At 34.8% G+C, this 14,338-nt stretch overlaps 1 protein-coding gene across 1 annotated transcript; it reads right to left on the minus strand.

Moving 5' to 3' along the window:
• Nucleotides 1–88: 88 nt before the first annotated feature.
• LOC7468772 (cellulose synthase A catalytic subunit 2 [UDP-forming]-like) lies at nt 89–7,296 on the minus strand. Its single transcript, XM_052450203.1, has 14 exons — nt 6,783–7,296; nt 5,946–6,141; nt 5,596–5,831; nt 5,361–5,457; nt 5,059–5,245; nt 3,705–3,971; nt 3,273–3,618; nt 2,864–3,001; nt 2,624–2,749; nt 2,327–2,539; nt 1,974–2,238; nt 1,558–1,754; nt 1,099–1,449; nt 89–1,005 (listed from the first exon to the last, which is right to left on the minus strand). Exons 1-14 carry the CDS (start codon nt 6,861–6,863, stop codon nt 424–426), a joined length of 3,282 nt encoding a protein of 1,093 aa, XP_052306163.1. The 5' UTR covers nt 6,864–7,296; the 3' UTR covers nt 89–423.
• Between the last annotated feature and the right edge of the window lie 7,042 nt (nt 7,297–14,338).

Here is a 14,338-nt window from a genome sequence, read left to right on the forward strand (position 1 = left end):
CAGTGATGCTCTTAGCAACAACTTTAATTGAAGACGCAGCAGAATACAAGCTGGAGCAACACATCTCAATCCAATTCTAAAGGGAAAATTCAGGTAAAGTTCTTTCCAACACTGGAAGGGTACATAAATTATATCAAAACAATTCATGTTCTCTCATATTACACACAAGATCTTATAATCAACAACAAAAAATACACATTTATCAAATGAATTAATGAAAACTACACAAAACAAATGGCAAAGTCAGTCCTGTGTATCTACACACACCCCCGCCACAATTTTCATTCCAAACTTATTGCGAGGAATCATGCTTGGTCAGGGGGTGTCTTTTGTCTTTCCATAAAAATCATAGCTCGCTTACGCACTCCTAAAATGACCTTTCTACATTTAACTCGAACCATTTAACCTTCTACGTCATGAGTCTTAATTGCAATCCAACCCACAAACTTCTAAAACAATGCCACCTTTTGACACAAATGGGTTGATTCGAACCCATAGAAGTGTTAAAACAGAAGCTAGAAGAATCGACCAAACGACAATAATGGTGGGAAGCCTGTCTTGTTTCCCTAACCACCCCTTGAGGAATGGGTAAAGGTGAACTATAACCCACAACGCAAAGAATAGCTTACCAAAGAGTGGACCCCAAGTCTCGTAACCATTGTTGATGGCATCGGAAATTCCAACTACGACTCCGATAATGTTTATGATAAGCAAAGTCATAGGAGGGATCAACAAAGATGTCCATTTAAATAGGTAGAGATCTGAAAATTCTCCATCATCTGCTGCTTTGGAGGTGACAGTGAAATTGGTGTTAACTCCAGCCAGAACCTTCAGAAGACCCTGGAAAAGAGCAAATAGATGCGCCGAGGCACCGCCAATGACCCAGAACTGCTCATTTCTCCACCAGTCATGTATGCCAACACCTCCCCACTGCATTTCGAGGATACCAGTTGCAGCTATGGATATGAAGAGAGCCATGAAAATGATACTGGCATAGTTACTAATCTGTATACCACATGAAAACAAGATTTATAAGAAAGCCTGAAAACTCACAATATTATTCAATTTATTTGAGAAAGATATGGGTAAAGAAATTACCTCGGGAACAATGAATTTCCCAGTAAGTAGACAGACAGCAGGTAAGGTACAGTAGGCAATCAAGGGGATCGATGTCAAGGGATAAACAACAGAGTTTATGTAAGAGAAGCGCTCCAACCATTTCAATCCACATCCATATCCATACCATATTGGACAATGTCTACTCAATAAAATCTCAACAGATCCCAGCGCCCATCGGAGAACCTGGTGTAGACGATCTGAAAGGTTTATTGGAGCTGAGCCTTTAAATGCAGGTCTTTTTGGCATGCAATACACTGATCGCCAGCCATGACAATGCATCTTGAAGCCAGTTAATATATCCTCAGTGACAGAGCCATAAATCCACCCAATCTGGAACATCATGACAATAAGACAACAGGAAAGTCAAATGTCAATTCTCTTTGAAATGAAGCCTTATTAGCTAAATCATAAAATATGGAATATTCATGGCATGAATACCTCTTTCCCCCATTCAGTTTTATCTTCATAACCACAACTGATGACGTGAATGGCTTCTTTCAAAAGTGACGCAGAACTTGCTCCTTTTGGCACCCCACCATCTTCCATAAGTGTAGACGCTATGAAAACCGATGACTGTCCAAATTTTTTCTCAAATTTTATTTGAGGCATCAAGGCTGATTTTTCATTATCTATTCCTGTAATCAAAGTTCGATAATCATAGCAATGGTCAGGATTTTGTACAGTCTAATGCAAGCAAAGAGCAACATAAGACGAGGGACTAATTTGATTGGCTATGAGAAGTCAAGAAAGATTAATTTCCATTTTAAGACACGTACCAGAGTGGAGATTATTTAATCCTTATATGAAACTATTGATATTTTCAACTCTGCGAAACTACTAAGTGTTATTCATACCTTCAATTCCCTCCTCGATATTTTCTAATGCATGTATCTGCTTAGAAGCATCCTTGCTCTTCTTTTTTTCATTTGATTTTGATTTCTTATTCTTCTTTTTAGATCGGCAACAGCAGCAGCACCATTTTGGCAAGCAATTGCATGTCCTCCCTGGGGGCTTCTTCTTGATAGGGGCATCGTACCCATAAAGTGCTTGCCTCCTGAAGACACATCCAGTACCAACATATATAGGTCCTTGTATGCCATCCAATCCTTTCATATTGATCTGCATTGAGAAAAATGGATGAGCTTATCGAGAAAAAGAAAGCCCATGTGTGTATCAAACCAACATCATTAAGACGACTCTCACTTACATCAAAGAATACGACATTACGATTTGAGTATCTATCATGACGATCAATCCCATCAAATCTTTGTGGAAATTGCACATAACAGATTTTCTTTCCAGATGTCGGGTCCATCATGAAGCACATGGCTTCTCGAAGTGCCTTACTGTTGTTTATATAATGATCACAATCAACATTCAGCATGTAAGGAGCATTTGTTATGATTGCAGAGACCCTCACCTTCATTAACAGGCAAACACAAAATGTCAGAGTGGGAAGAGAATGATAAAATGCCAGAAAAGTTTGTTTGTGAGAGAGTTTTACCAAAGAATTCATAGCCCCAGCTTTCTTGTGGTGATCAAATCCCGGTCTCTTCTCACGAGACACGTAAACTAGACGAGGCAATTCATTTCCCTCAACATCATGAACTCCATTATGACCAAGGAAAACCTGAAGGAGGATAGCAAGCATTAGATTTACTTGAAATCTCGCTAACTATAAGGCAAGGAGGATGTCTACCCCCTGAAACCACTCTCATAAAGGTTTTCAAACAAAATATTTCACCTGAATCATTCCAGGATGATCTCTGACATTATTCCCTGGCCATGGAGTGCCATCCTGCATTGTCCAACCATCCTCAGGAACCTTCTGTGCCGTGGCAACTAACCCATTTATTCGAACTTTGAACTCTTCATACTCTCTCTGAAATCAACAAATCACAACAAAAATCCATAATGTCAATTGTTAAAATGAAACCAAACTTATTTATTTATTTACGATGTGAATATCATTGTTGTCATAAAAATAATTTCAAGAGAAAAAGTTCAGCTTTCATTTTATTAATTGAATGCAAAGGCAAGCTTCTTCTCCAGTCACAGTTTATGAATTTTCAGTGCCACCATTTCTGTCATGTACAAGAATGGGACAAGGATGAAATAACAGCATAAACAAATAAAAAGGATGAGCCACAAACCTTCATTGCACGACGTTCCCTGATAAATGCTGGATCTACTCTGTCTTTCAAATAGTCAACCTTCTGAGCAAAATACCATTCTGGAGCTCGAGGTTCAATGCTGAACCTCTTGCAGAAAGGGACCCACTTTCTTGCAAATTCAGATGTCTCAGAGATAGCTTCAAAAGTAAGCATGGCCGCACCATCATCTGAGACATAGCATGCAACTTTATCGACTGGATAATCTACAGCAAGGATGGACAAGACTGTGTTTGCAGTGATAAGTGGAGGTTCTTTCATAGGATCAACTGTGCTAACAAATACGTCCACACTCGCCAACTCAGATGGCTTCCCCTCTTTCTCATACCTACAGGAAAATTAAAAGCTGAAGCTGAAATTCCTGACAATAATAACCACAATGTGTTTGTGTGTGAGGGAGAGAGAGAGAGATACCTCAATGATAATCTATCTAGATATGTTTCTCGCTCAATTGGATACCACTTTGGAAACTGATCTAATATCCAAGATACGGCAAACCATATTTCACAAATTACTGATGTAAGCCACAATCCATAGGCATCGTTGACTGGATGAAGAATTCTATAGTGAAAAAAGAGGCCGAGAATCACAAGCCTGAGTATAATGATCAATCTGTATGGACTAATCTTGCTTGAAGAAATTGGTAATTTCCTTGAAAGAGGCTGCCTTCCTTCATCCATCCTACCAAATCATGGTAGACAATTAGTTTTTCTAATCAAATCTTTAGAAACAGCAACTGACAGAATAAAAAGGAATGAATGGACCTTCGCTTACTAAATTTGTTTAAAAGCTAAAGTCTCTAAGTACTATACTTGAACAACAACACATAAAATACAGTACATAAAAACCTGAAATAATGAAATGCGCCTGTTTATATGGTTTTTAGAAACATACAGTATCTATTTTCATAATAAGCTTGGCAATTGCACAAGGGCATCCATGCTAGCACATGGTGTAAAAATTATATATATGAATAATTCAAAATCATAAAACAGCAATGTCTTGCAGCAACAAATTTTTGCAAGGACATATCAGTGGTCAAATAAACTTATCTCAATTCTCGAAAACGATAAATCAAGTAATGAGAACTACATTCAGACATTATGACCACATCATTGTTTCAATATAGTAGATGTTAAAAGCGCTTCTTGGATTTGTTATCATTAACAACGGCCACTTTTAGAATGTAATTAAACTAAATGTTTCCTTAAGGCAATAGAAATTCCAATCAATAACTTCTGTTCACATTTAATATAAGATCACAACAACAATGCAATTATATACACAAACCTAGTTCTTCTCTTAGCTGGAAAATGCAATGTAATTGTACATAACGACAACTGTTCTTATTTTGACACCAACTGCAAAATTTATAGCAATTAAACAGTTGCTTGTATTCTTATTTGTTTCAGAAAAAAATAATAATGAAGTTGCTAGTATAGCTGTGAGTGCTTGGCATAACTGCTACTATATTAAAATGACCAATTTTCATACTAACTTTCTTGTCCAGCTGTTTTCCGACATCAGGCTAATGATGAATGAAAAAAATTATCAGAAAAGGTCTAATAAAAATCTTCATGACTGAGATTGCTGCTGGGTCAGACTATCAGAAGCAGCAAAGTTCGAGAGCAAATAAAGGAACAGTATCCTTACTCAAAGATAAAAGCAAAGGGGATTTGAAAGGCTAAATATTAAGTAGTCAAGCTCTTGAGAGTAAACAATAAGGTAACACTCTGCAGAGCAATAATTTGTCAGTAAAAGCACTTACATAGGCAAATCAGGATCATCCAATTCATCTCCACCATTGTTTTCACCACCCTTTCCTCCTTGGTGCTTGACCACCTGAAGTTTATCACTCTGCTTTTTCTTCCACTCCTCCATTCTTTCCTTCCACGCAACCGTTCCATACCCATACACCGCCAAGTCTTTCTTAGGATCCATAGGCCTTGGTGGCACTGTAGCAGCAACAGAAGTAAACACACGCTAAGCTAAGTTGAGGCAAAAATCTAAACAGCTGTAAAAGTGATGGTGGTTTTCAGAAAGCTACACGCGACAATTTAAGGAACTTACAAGGAATTGAAGAATCAGAAAACGGCATTGGGTGTATCCGTTTTCCATGAAATGGGGGTACGATAAGGGCATGCTTATCAGAAGAGATTCCGACATCCTGCACCAGAAAACCCAGTCTCATCATATGAACTCAAAATTAGTAAAACTTATAGCTGTAACAAAAGGTAGTAGTAAAAATTATAGCTGTAATAAAAAGATGTATATTGAATAGTAAAATCTGAACAATCAAATCCACCTCTTCACCATAGGTCAGGAGAGGAATTTCAGGAGCAACGGAAGCAGAGTCAAACTCAGATGGTGTAGCGAACCCAGAAACATGGGCTTGTGAACCACGACCAGTGTTGAGGCGAGCAGAGAGCAAGGCTTCAGCAACATGGCGAGGGTCTCTCCTGTCATTGACACCAATATCAAATTCATTCTCCAAATCATCCGTATCTTCCTCTTCCTCATCCCCGTCAACTCTAGGACTCCCTGCAATAGGTCGCATTTTTCAGTTGTTCTTGAATTAATATCAAAATGTCACGAAGGGTTTTCGATGAATAAAGCATAAAATTCTCAATATAACAAAGACAGTGAGAGGCTGACCTTTGATACGCTTGTATCTGGTTCGGCATTGAGGGCAGGCTTGATTGCCTTCTCTTCTTTCATACTCATAGCAAGGTCTACACACAGGGAACGCACATTCATTGCAAGCAACAAATGGCTCCCCGTCCACTGTAACCTCTATCTCATCCCCACAGATCTTGCAAATCTGCCCACTTAATTCTTTAACAGAGGTGACCTGGAATTGATAACAGCCATAAAATCAAATCTATAATCAGATGAAGTGAAGACTGCAGAAGTTTATGAAATTTTACTATTCATTTCACTAAAAAAATCAGTGAAATGCACTGATGGGGAAACAAAGTTGCAAACTTTCATGCAACGGTTTCATTGACTGGCTCAGAAATCTAGAGGTCAAAGGGAAAAAAACAGGAACTAATTAATGAAAACTGTTTATAAAATACATTACCGCAGTGCACAAGAAAAGAAATTTAAGACAAAACACATATTTTCAATACTATCATAGTCTATCTACTTAAAGAAAAACAATAAATTAAGCATGACCAGTATGCTTAAAAATCTTCCAAATATTCACTAGACAAGGGGGGGAAATAATGAAGAAAAACCATTAGAATCACTATCACAGCTTAAAGACCACCTGGGATCGTTGAACTTTGCACGAAATCGGTAATCACAGTCAAAACGTAGTAAAGATGGGCAAATGGTGTGTTCGAAATGCAGAAATGGAGTCATACAACCACTTGAAATACCAAAAGAAACAGAGTTTTCCATACTCAAAGTGTTTAAATCCGCAAAACAATTAAAAAAAAAGGCAGCAGCAGAAGAAGAAGAAGAAGAAGAAATCCAAGTAACACTTACTCTTGCAATTTCATCAGCATTGATAAGAACAAACTCATTTCTATTGTGAGAACCTGCAATGAGTCTCCCTTTGGTCTCCATTTACAGTCCACCACACAAACAACAAAGAAAAAAACCCCTTAAATCTCAACTCGCAGTTCGCAATATCACTCTCTCTCCCTCTCCCTGTCTCTCATCACTCAAAAACGCACAAAACTCAAAACTTTATCTCTCTCACTTCCTCTCTCCGTGCTTTCAGCTCACTCTCTGATGCGCACACACTCAGCCTCAAATACAAGAAAGAAAACACGTACTGCTGTTAGAGAGAGTAAATACATATAGAAAGCGAGAGTTTTGCGATTACAATAAAATACTACAAAGAGAAATTACATGCATTAAAAAAAGATTTGATTTTTTTTTCTTTTTTTGTTTCGTTATATGCTGGTTGATTCTTTTCTTCACGGACCTCCCAGCTGGGTTCTCTCTGTGAATCTGGTTGGCCTTGATCTGTGACGCCACTTTGCTTGCCAAAAATAATTATATACACAAAACGTAATTTATTTTAGAGAGAGATAAAATATTTTATTGATTGATAGAAAAAGAAAAAGGAAAAAAAATTCAACGCGTAATACACTAAGAGACGAGACAGGGATAAAGACAATTGAAAGGTTCAGCTTGCCGTATTATCTACATGTGTGTGTCGGTCGGTTTGTCTACCTCTACTGTATACGTATATGTGTGTTGTTTGCTTTACGTTTTTGCATATCTGGGTTTTATGTATTGAATAGAAGGCGTTAAAGGGGGGCCGTAATTTTGATGGTGGGGTGGTGGCAGAGAGTGGTAGTTGGTGGTGGGGCCAAGGGAGGTGCCCCACCGGAGCTGTAGAGTGGTTAAAAGGGTGTTATCAGTAATTTCGCATTCCTCTTGGCTTGTGCTGATTTGCGAAGCACTGATGATCGTGATGTGATGTGTCCTTCCTCGATTCTCTCTCACAGTTTGTGTTATTGTTGTCAGTGGGTGTTGTGTCAAATGAGAGAGAAACTTTTTATTTTATATTTTTTGCCCTTTTTGAGAGATGAGCGAATAAATGTATTGGAATTATTAATCTAGAACTCCCAATAAATTAGTTCAGTTGCTAAAAAAAAAAAAAAAAAAAAAAAGAGGGACAGCGATTCATTCCCGTATGAAGGGATAATACTCTCTCATAATGTCTCGACCATTAAATTATACACCTATTTTTATTTATTGAAAATACACCAATTCAATTACTACCACGATTAGTTTATTTTGTGTAAAATATTTTATATATAAAATAGTTTTTAATACTTAACTTAAAATATATTTTCTTGTAAAATATTTATTATTTATAATGATGGTAAGACAACAATAATGGTTAAAAAAATAATTATTAGATAATCATCATATTATTGGTAAGGATAATAAAGCGGAGAGAGAAAATGACTTTGATTGTTAAAATAATAATATTGTAAGTAAATTATTCCTATGATATTTTTAAAAACTGCACAAGCTAGTAAATATTTTACAGTAATAAACTAATTTTTAAAATTAATTATAAAATATTTTTTATTCACCAATTTTTCTATAAAATATTTTATAAAAAACAAATACATGAAAATATTATTTAAAAAATATTTTACCCAGAACAAGAACAAAGACGTACATGTTGACCTCAAAAATAAATTAATAAACTTGCTTTTGTTACAAGTTTGAAAATCCAACCATATTTAGCTAAAATTTATACTGGGTACAATTCAAAAGGAATTGTAAAAAGATTATGTTTTGGTAAATATATTAATCTGAGTGTGGATAATTCAGTTAAATATTAATAAAAAAATATTTAGTTTTGACATAGAAGTCAAACACACTTTTCTGTTAAACTAAAAGAAAATGATTCCACTAAAATCGAGTGCGTTCTCCAAATTTTGAAAACAATCTAATTCAGATGTATAGATTTCAACTAAAAATACCAAACAATTTGTAACTCAATTATAATTATATATTTTAGAATTAAAATCTCACACTTGTCGATCCTCTACTGTTTTAAAAAAATTGAGCTACTGATTGCTGATTATTTATTTTCCTATGAATTCTATTTTTTTCAATACCAATTACCTCCGCACTTAAGTAAATAAGAGAAATAAATAATCAATTAGTAGGTGGTAAAGTGATAAGAATTGAGATGAAGAAGTTCGCTTTCCATGTGATTTTAAATTCGGGTCATATGGTTACTAATATGATGGTCATTGGAGGCTTAGAGCCCGTGAAATTAGTCGATGTGTACACAAGTTGGTCCGGACAACCACGTTAATAAAAAATATTATTTTATCATGTTAATTTGAAAAAAAAAAACCATTAGCACGTGGTCTGTTTCGGATTGACTGACAGTGCGAAAGCGTCACGTGTGGCTAATGAGTTGAAGATGTAAAAAAAGATGGTGTTCTGAGTTCTCATACATGAAAATATTATTTAAAAAATATTTACCCAGAACAAGAACAAAGACGTACATGTGACCTCAAAAATAATTAATAAACTTGCTTTTGTTACAAGTTTGAAATCCAACCATATTTAGCTAAAATTTATACTGGGTACAATTCAAAAGGAATTGTAAAAAGATTATGTTTTGGTAAATATATTAATCTGAGTGTGGATAATTCAGTTTAAATATTAATAAAAAAATATTTAGTTTTGACATAGAAGTCAAACACACTTTTCTGTTAAACTAAAAGAAAATGATTCCACTAAAATCGAGTGCGTTCTCCAAATTTTGAAAACAATCTAATTCAGATTTATAGATTTTCAACTAAAAAATAACCAAACAATTTGTAACTCAATTATAATTATATATTTTAGAATTAAAATCTCACACTTGTCGATCCTCTACTGTTTTAAAAAAATTGAGCTACTGATTGCTGATTATTTATTTTCCTATGAATTTCTATTTTTTTCAATACCAATTACCTCCGCACTTAAGTAAATAAGAAGAAATAAAATTAATCATTTAGTAGGTGGTAAAGTGATAAGAATTTGAGATGAAGAAGTTCGCTTTCCATGTGATTTTAAATTCGGGTCATATGGTTACTAATATGATGGTCATTGGAGGCTTACATGGTCGTTAATTTTAGAGCCCGTGAAATTAGTCGATGTGTACAAAAGTTGGTCCGGACAACCACGTTAATAAAAAAAATATTATTTTATCATGTTAATTTAAAAAAAAAAAAAACCATTAGCACGTGGTCTGTTTCGGATTGACTGACAGTGCGAAAGCGTCACGTGTGGCTAATGAGTTGAAGATGTAAAAAAAGATGGTGTTCTGAGTTCTCAGTTCTCACCACTCATGGTTTATGACCAAAATACCCTTACAATTTTCCTCCAACGTGTACGTTTTTAATTTTTCTTTAAAACGGAAAAAGTATAGTCTTTCATTGCCAGTGATTTTTTTATAAGAAAAAACAAACTCCATCTTGTTGACCTAACTGGCGCCTTTAATTAAATAACAATGACGATGGATAAAAAAGTCCCATTACTTGTCCACCCCTCTAACTTCTTATAGTATGTTTTGTATAGCCGTGTAATATATTTTTTAAAAATATATTTTATTTAAAATAATATTAAAATAGTTTTTCTTCCAGTTTTTTTATATTATTGTACCAAAATCATTAAAAAAATACTAAAAAATTATTAATTTAATATTTTCTCAAACCAAATACATTTTTAAAACATAACCTCACACAATTTCAATCACGGCTTTATCTTCCTGGGTCTTACATGTGTTACCTTGGCAGTGAAGTAAAGTGGACGTGGCTTTTGTGTGTTGGTATACACAATACATGCCTTTCATCCCATTATGAAATCAACCATGCTCTATGTTAAATGATAAAAGGATCTTGAGCTGTGTGATATCGAATAGCCTGCCTTCGGCATGTTATAATCCGAAAAAACTACAATAATTATAGCTCGGAGTTGCTTCGCATGCTATCAAATGTTAGATGAAGAACGCTGTACGCACACGTCCATTCAAAATGGTTTAAAATCCATGATCTGGCCACTTATCTCCAGCCAGTTCTTCAATACACAATCGTGCGCGCGGCAATGACCATGTTCGAGGAAAACGTTTACTAGATAATTAAAAAATTACGATTTTTTTCAAAGGCAAATTACAGGCTTAGTTGTTCGATCGATGTTTTAGTCTGTTGATCATGATGATTCGGATTGATATGAATCGGTTGAAGATCGATAATTGTAGTCTCTAAATGTATTATTTTAGTGAGCTTTAAAATTGGTTAGGTTCGGTAGCTAAGTTATCTCTTTCATCATCTCCCGATTATCATTTCTTCTTTCAAAATATTTGCATAAATTAAGTGTGTTTCGGTAGGTATTATTTCACAAACTGTTTCTCTTAATTACCTAATCTTCAGCACGCGAATTGAGATGCCAAAATCGACATCCCAACAGAACACAAAATAACAAATGTAATTTTCTTTTCGGACCAAAATAGATTCTTGGCCTTTTCTTCCTCTGTGAACTTAGTGCCGGTCATGATACATAGTCCATCCTAACTAATCAAGTAGAACACGCCATACAATTCCCTTTTTTTTTCTCAACTATCAGAAAGTGACCGAGCAACTGTTGCTCAGAAAAAAATTAACCAAGCATCTTAATTTCGTCCATGCAGCGCAAAAGGATTGTGCTAAAGATATTCAAGACTAGAAAATCAAATCCATTTTTCAAAATATGGAGTACGTTTCCGAGAGGGATTTTAAGGATATTTATAATTGATGGGTACTGATGCATCACATGCGTATAGTTTTTCTCTCGAGGAGATCGTGAAATGTTTTTTAAGAGATTTCCGGCAAAGCTCTGCAGGTGGGTCATGTAGCGTGGATGCTTCTTCATCAGGCATCCTTTCAATTTCGTATGCTGTGTTGATTGTGTGGACCAAACATACCTGAGACCATCACTGTTGGAAATAAACAGTTCTGCAGAATCTCCTGCTTCTTTTTGCAGTTGCACGGATCAAAATTATTTAAAGGCCATGAATTGCTTCACAACAAAATCCTAATTCATTAGCATATCATATGGGCCAACTTGTCATGAAATCCACATCAAACTGGTTAATAATTTTGTTTTTTTTTTTAAAAAAAAAAAGAGAGGCTAGTTGGTGGTTTAATTATAGCTCATATACTCCTGAAAATGTTCATTTTCAAGAGTATATATCAATATTTTCAGGAGCTTCGGAGAATGCATAAACATCAACTGAGAACACAAATTAGGCTCAAATGCTTACTTAATCACCAAAAAAAATCTCATGGCAAGGAATATTTGTGACCGGTGAAGTGTCTGACTGTCTGTGATTGTACTTCTTATTAGCAGCAGGTATACTCACTCATCGGAGATAAATTTTAGAGTGGTGCATGATGAATTACTAATATTTATTCCATAAAAGAGAAATAAATATAAGAATGAGAGAGAAACATGAGAAAGAAAATTGAAAAATATATAAATATTTTTTAGTCTAAATAGATTTATTTTTTTTATTTTTATTGGTTCAGATATAGTATTGTAGTATTGTGGTTGTAGTAGTTGTTTTTTTTCTTAATTTATTTTTGACATCAACACATCAAAATAATTTAAAAACACTAAAATATAATTTAAATAAAAAAATTATTTTTTTAAAAAAAAACTTTTCAACCATGAAAATAAATATTGGGTAGGAGAGCTCATTAATAAATTATATATTTAATCAATCACTAACATTTATTACACAATTATTTCCTGACAGATTATTCTACCCTATATTTTTATGATTTGGCCTGTCATTTTTTATATATATAAAAATTAATTATACGGGCAATATGTATAAATATATATGGTCCTCGATGCAGATGAGATTTCGTTATCAGGATGTCAATTGGCTTTGGCAGTGACATGGGCTGTGAAAGAAACCTTCGGAAATTAATATGAACAAAATTTGTAATCTCAAATATTCTCATATATGTCCAAGTGCAAACAGGAGTGAGCCCCAGCTCACACTACTGTTTGTCCATGTTGCACAGACAAGTTCCTCTGTATTTTGGGTCCCGAGTAATGTTAATTAACAATTTTCTTTTTCTTTTTCTTTTTCCAATATCACAGTTAAAGTAATTGACAGCAAATTTCAACGAATTCCCCAAGGACACCGTGACATGCATGTCTTATTCAGGCATGCCGACACGGTAAAAAAAACATCACAGGGGAATTATTAACATGTGTTTTGTGAACGTGTTTTCAATTCGGAGAGGAAAAAAAAAAAGGAGAGCTAAAGTAAGGAACCTCAAAGTTTCTCGTAGGGACAATTTAGATAAACTATTTGCTTTTTATCACGCACAGAGCAAATCTTACGGTTTTTTTTTTTTTTTTGAAATGCCACAATTCAAGAGTAAAAGACCCATCTAAGATTAAAAAAATCCTGGTTCGAAAATACCCTTGTGATGATTAATTAAAAATCCTGATCGAGAACTGTTATCATTGTGAGGCGTAATCTCGAGGATTGCTTGCTTATGATCAATCAATCAATAAATAAATAAATAATTGTGAGGTTTAATTGCTATGCAACTAATAACAGGGAAACTTGAATGCGTTGTCAAGAATCACAAATAATGGGCACCAAAAGGAAAGCATATTCATACGCATATATATGCTTTTATATACCAAGCAATTAATTTGGACTCCTGGACAAACAAAATGGAATCAGATTTTCTTTTGGATTCATGTGGCCGATCCTGACCCGTCGTGTCAATATCAGCACTGGAAATTCGTATTGTACATGGATGAGCAGCAAGGACTCCAAGTTTCCTTTTCATGGCTGTGAGTTTTTGCAATGCCACACTTTGGAAAAAAGAAAAGGTGATGGAAAAGCAAGAAGGAATCAATAATTGTGAAGAATGTGGAATGTTCAACGGGACACTGGGACCGTACGTGGATTGGCTTTTTAGGTTTCTTCTGTGCAACTCAAGCCGATCCCTACTTGTCCAGTTGCCCCACTCTTCTTTTCTGAAACTTTTGATGGAGATGAACAGATCAGTGCTCTATTGGGTAGTTTCTACTTCAAGGGAACAATATTCCCTAAGCATGGCAAGAGCGTACGTGCTTTTGATGGTGAAAATAATGGCGACGCAATTTATTTCTTCTCTTGTCACCATTAATCATCAGGTGATTGCACGTATAAATTTGATTTTCTAAGAATTCCCTTCTGGGAAATATGTAATTCATTGCAATCAGCACGAGCAATGATGAACTGAACCAATTAGATGTGATAGACTATAGTACATAACAAATGCCGATTATAATGTCTGGTCTCTGTTAAATCTCGTGTCTGGTCACCAGGGAGTTTAATTTCTTTAAAAAAAAAAAGTGTTGGAAAACAAGGAAGTATTTTTCACATAGCTGGTAAAATTAACCTTTCCATTCAAATTTATTTCAAAGAGATAAAAATATCTTAACATCTATTTTTTTATACATACACAACACCGAACAATTATTTTCAAGTAGTTTTTATGTTCACATGGTCAATTAATAAT

The sequence above is a fragment of the Populus trichocarpa genome, chromosome 2 (assembly GCF_000002775.5).
Source record: "Populus trichocarpa isolate Nisqually-1 chromosome 2, P.trichocarpa_v4.1, whole genome shotgun sequence".
NCBI classification, from domain to species: Eukaryota; Viridiplantae; Streptophyta; class Magnoliopsida; order Malpighiales; family Salicaceae; genus Populus; species Populus trichocarpa.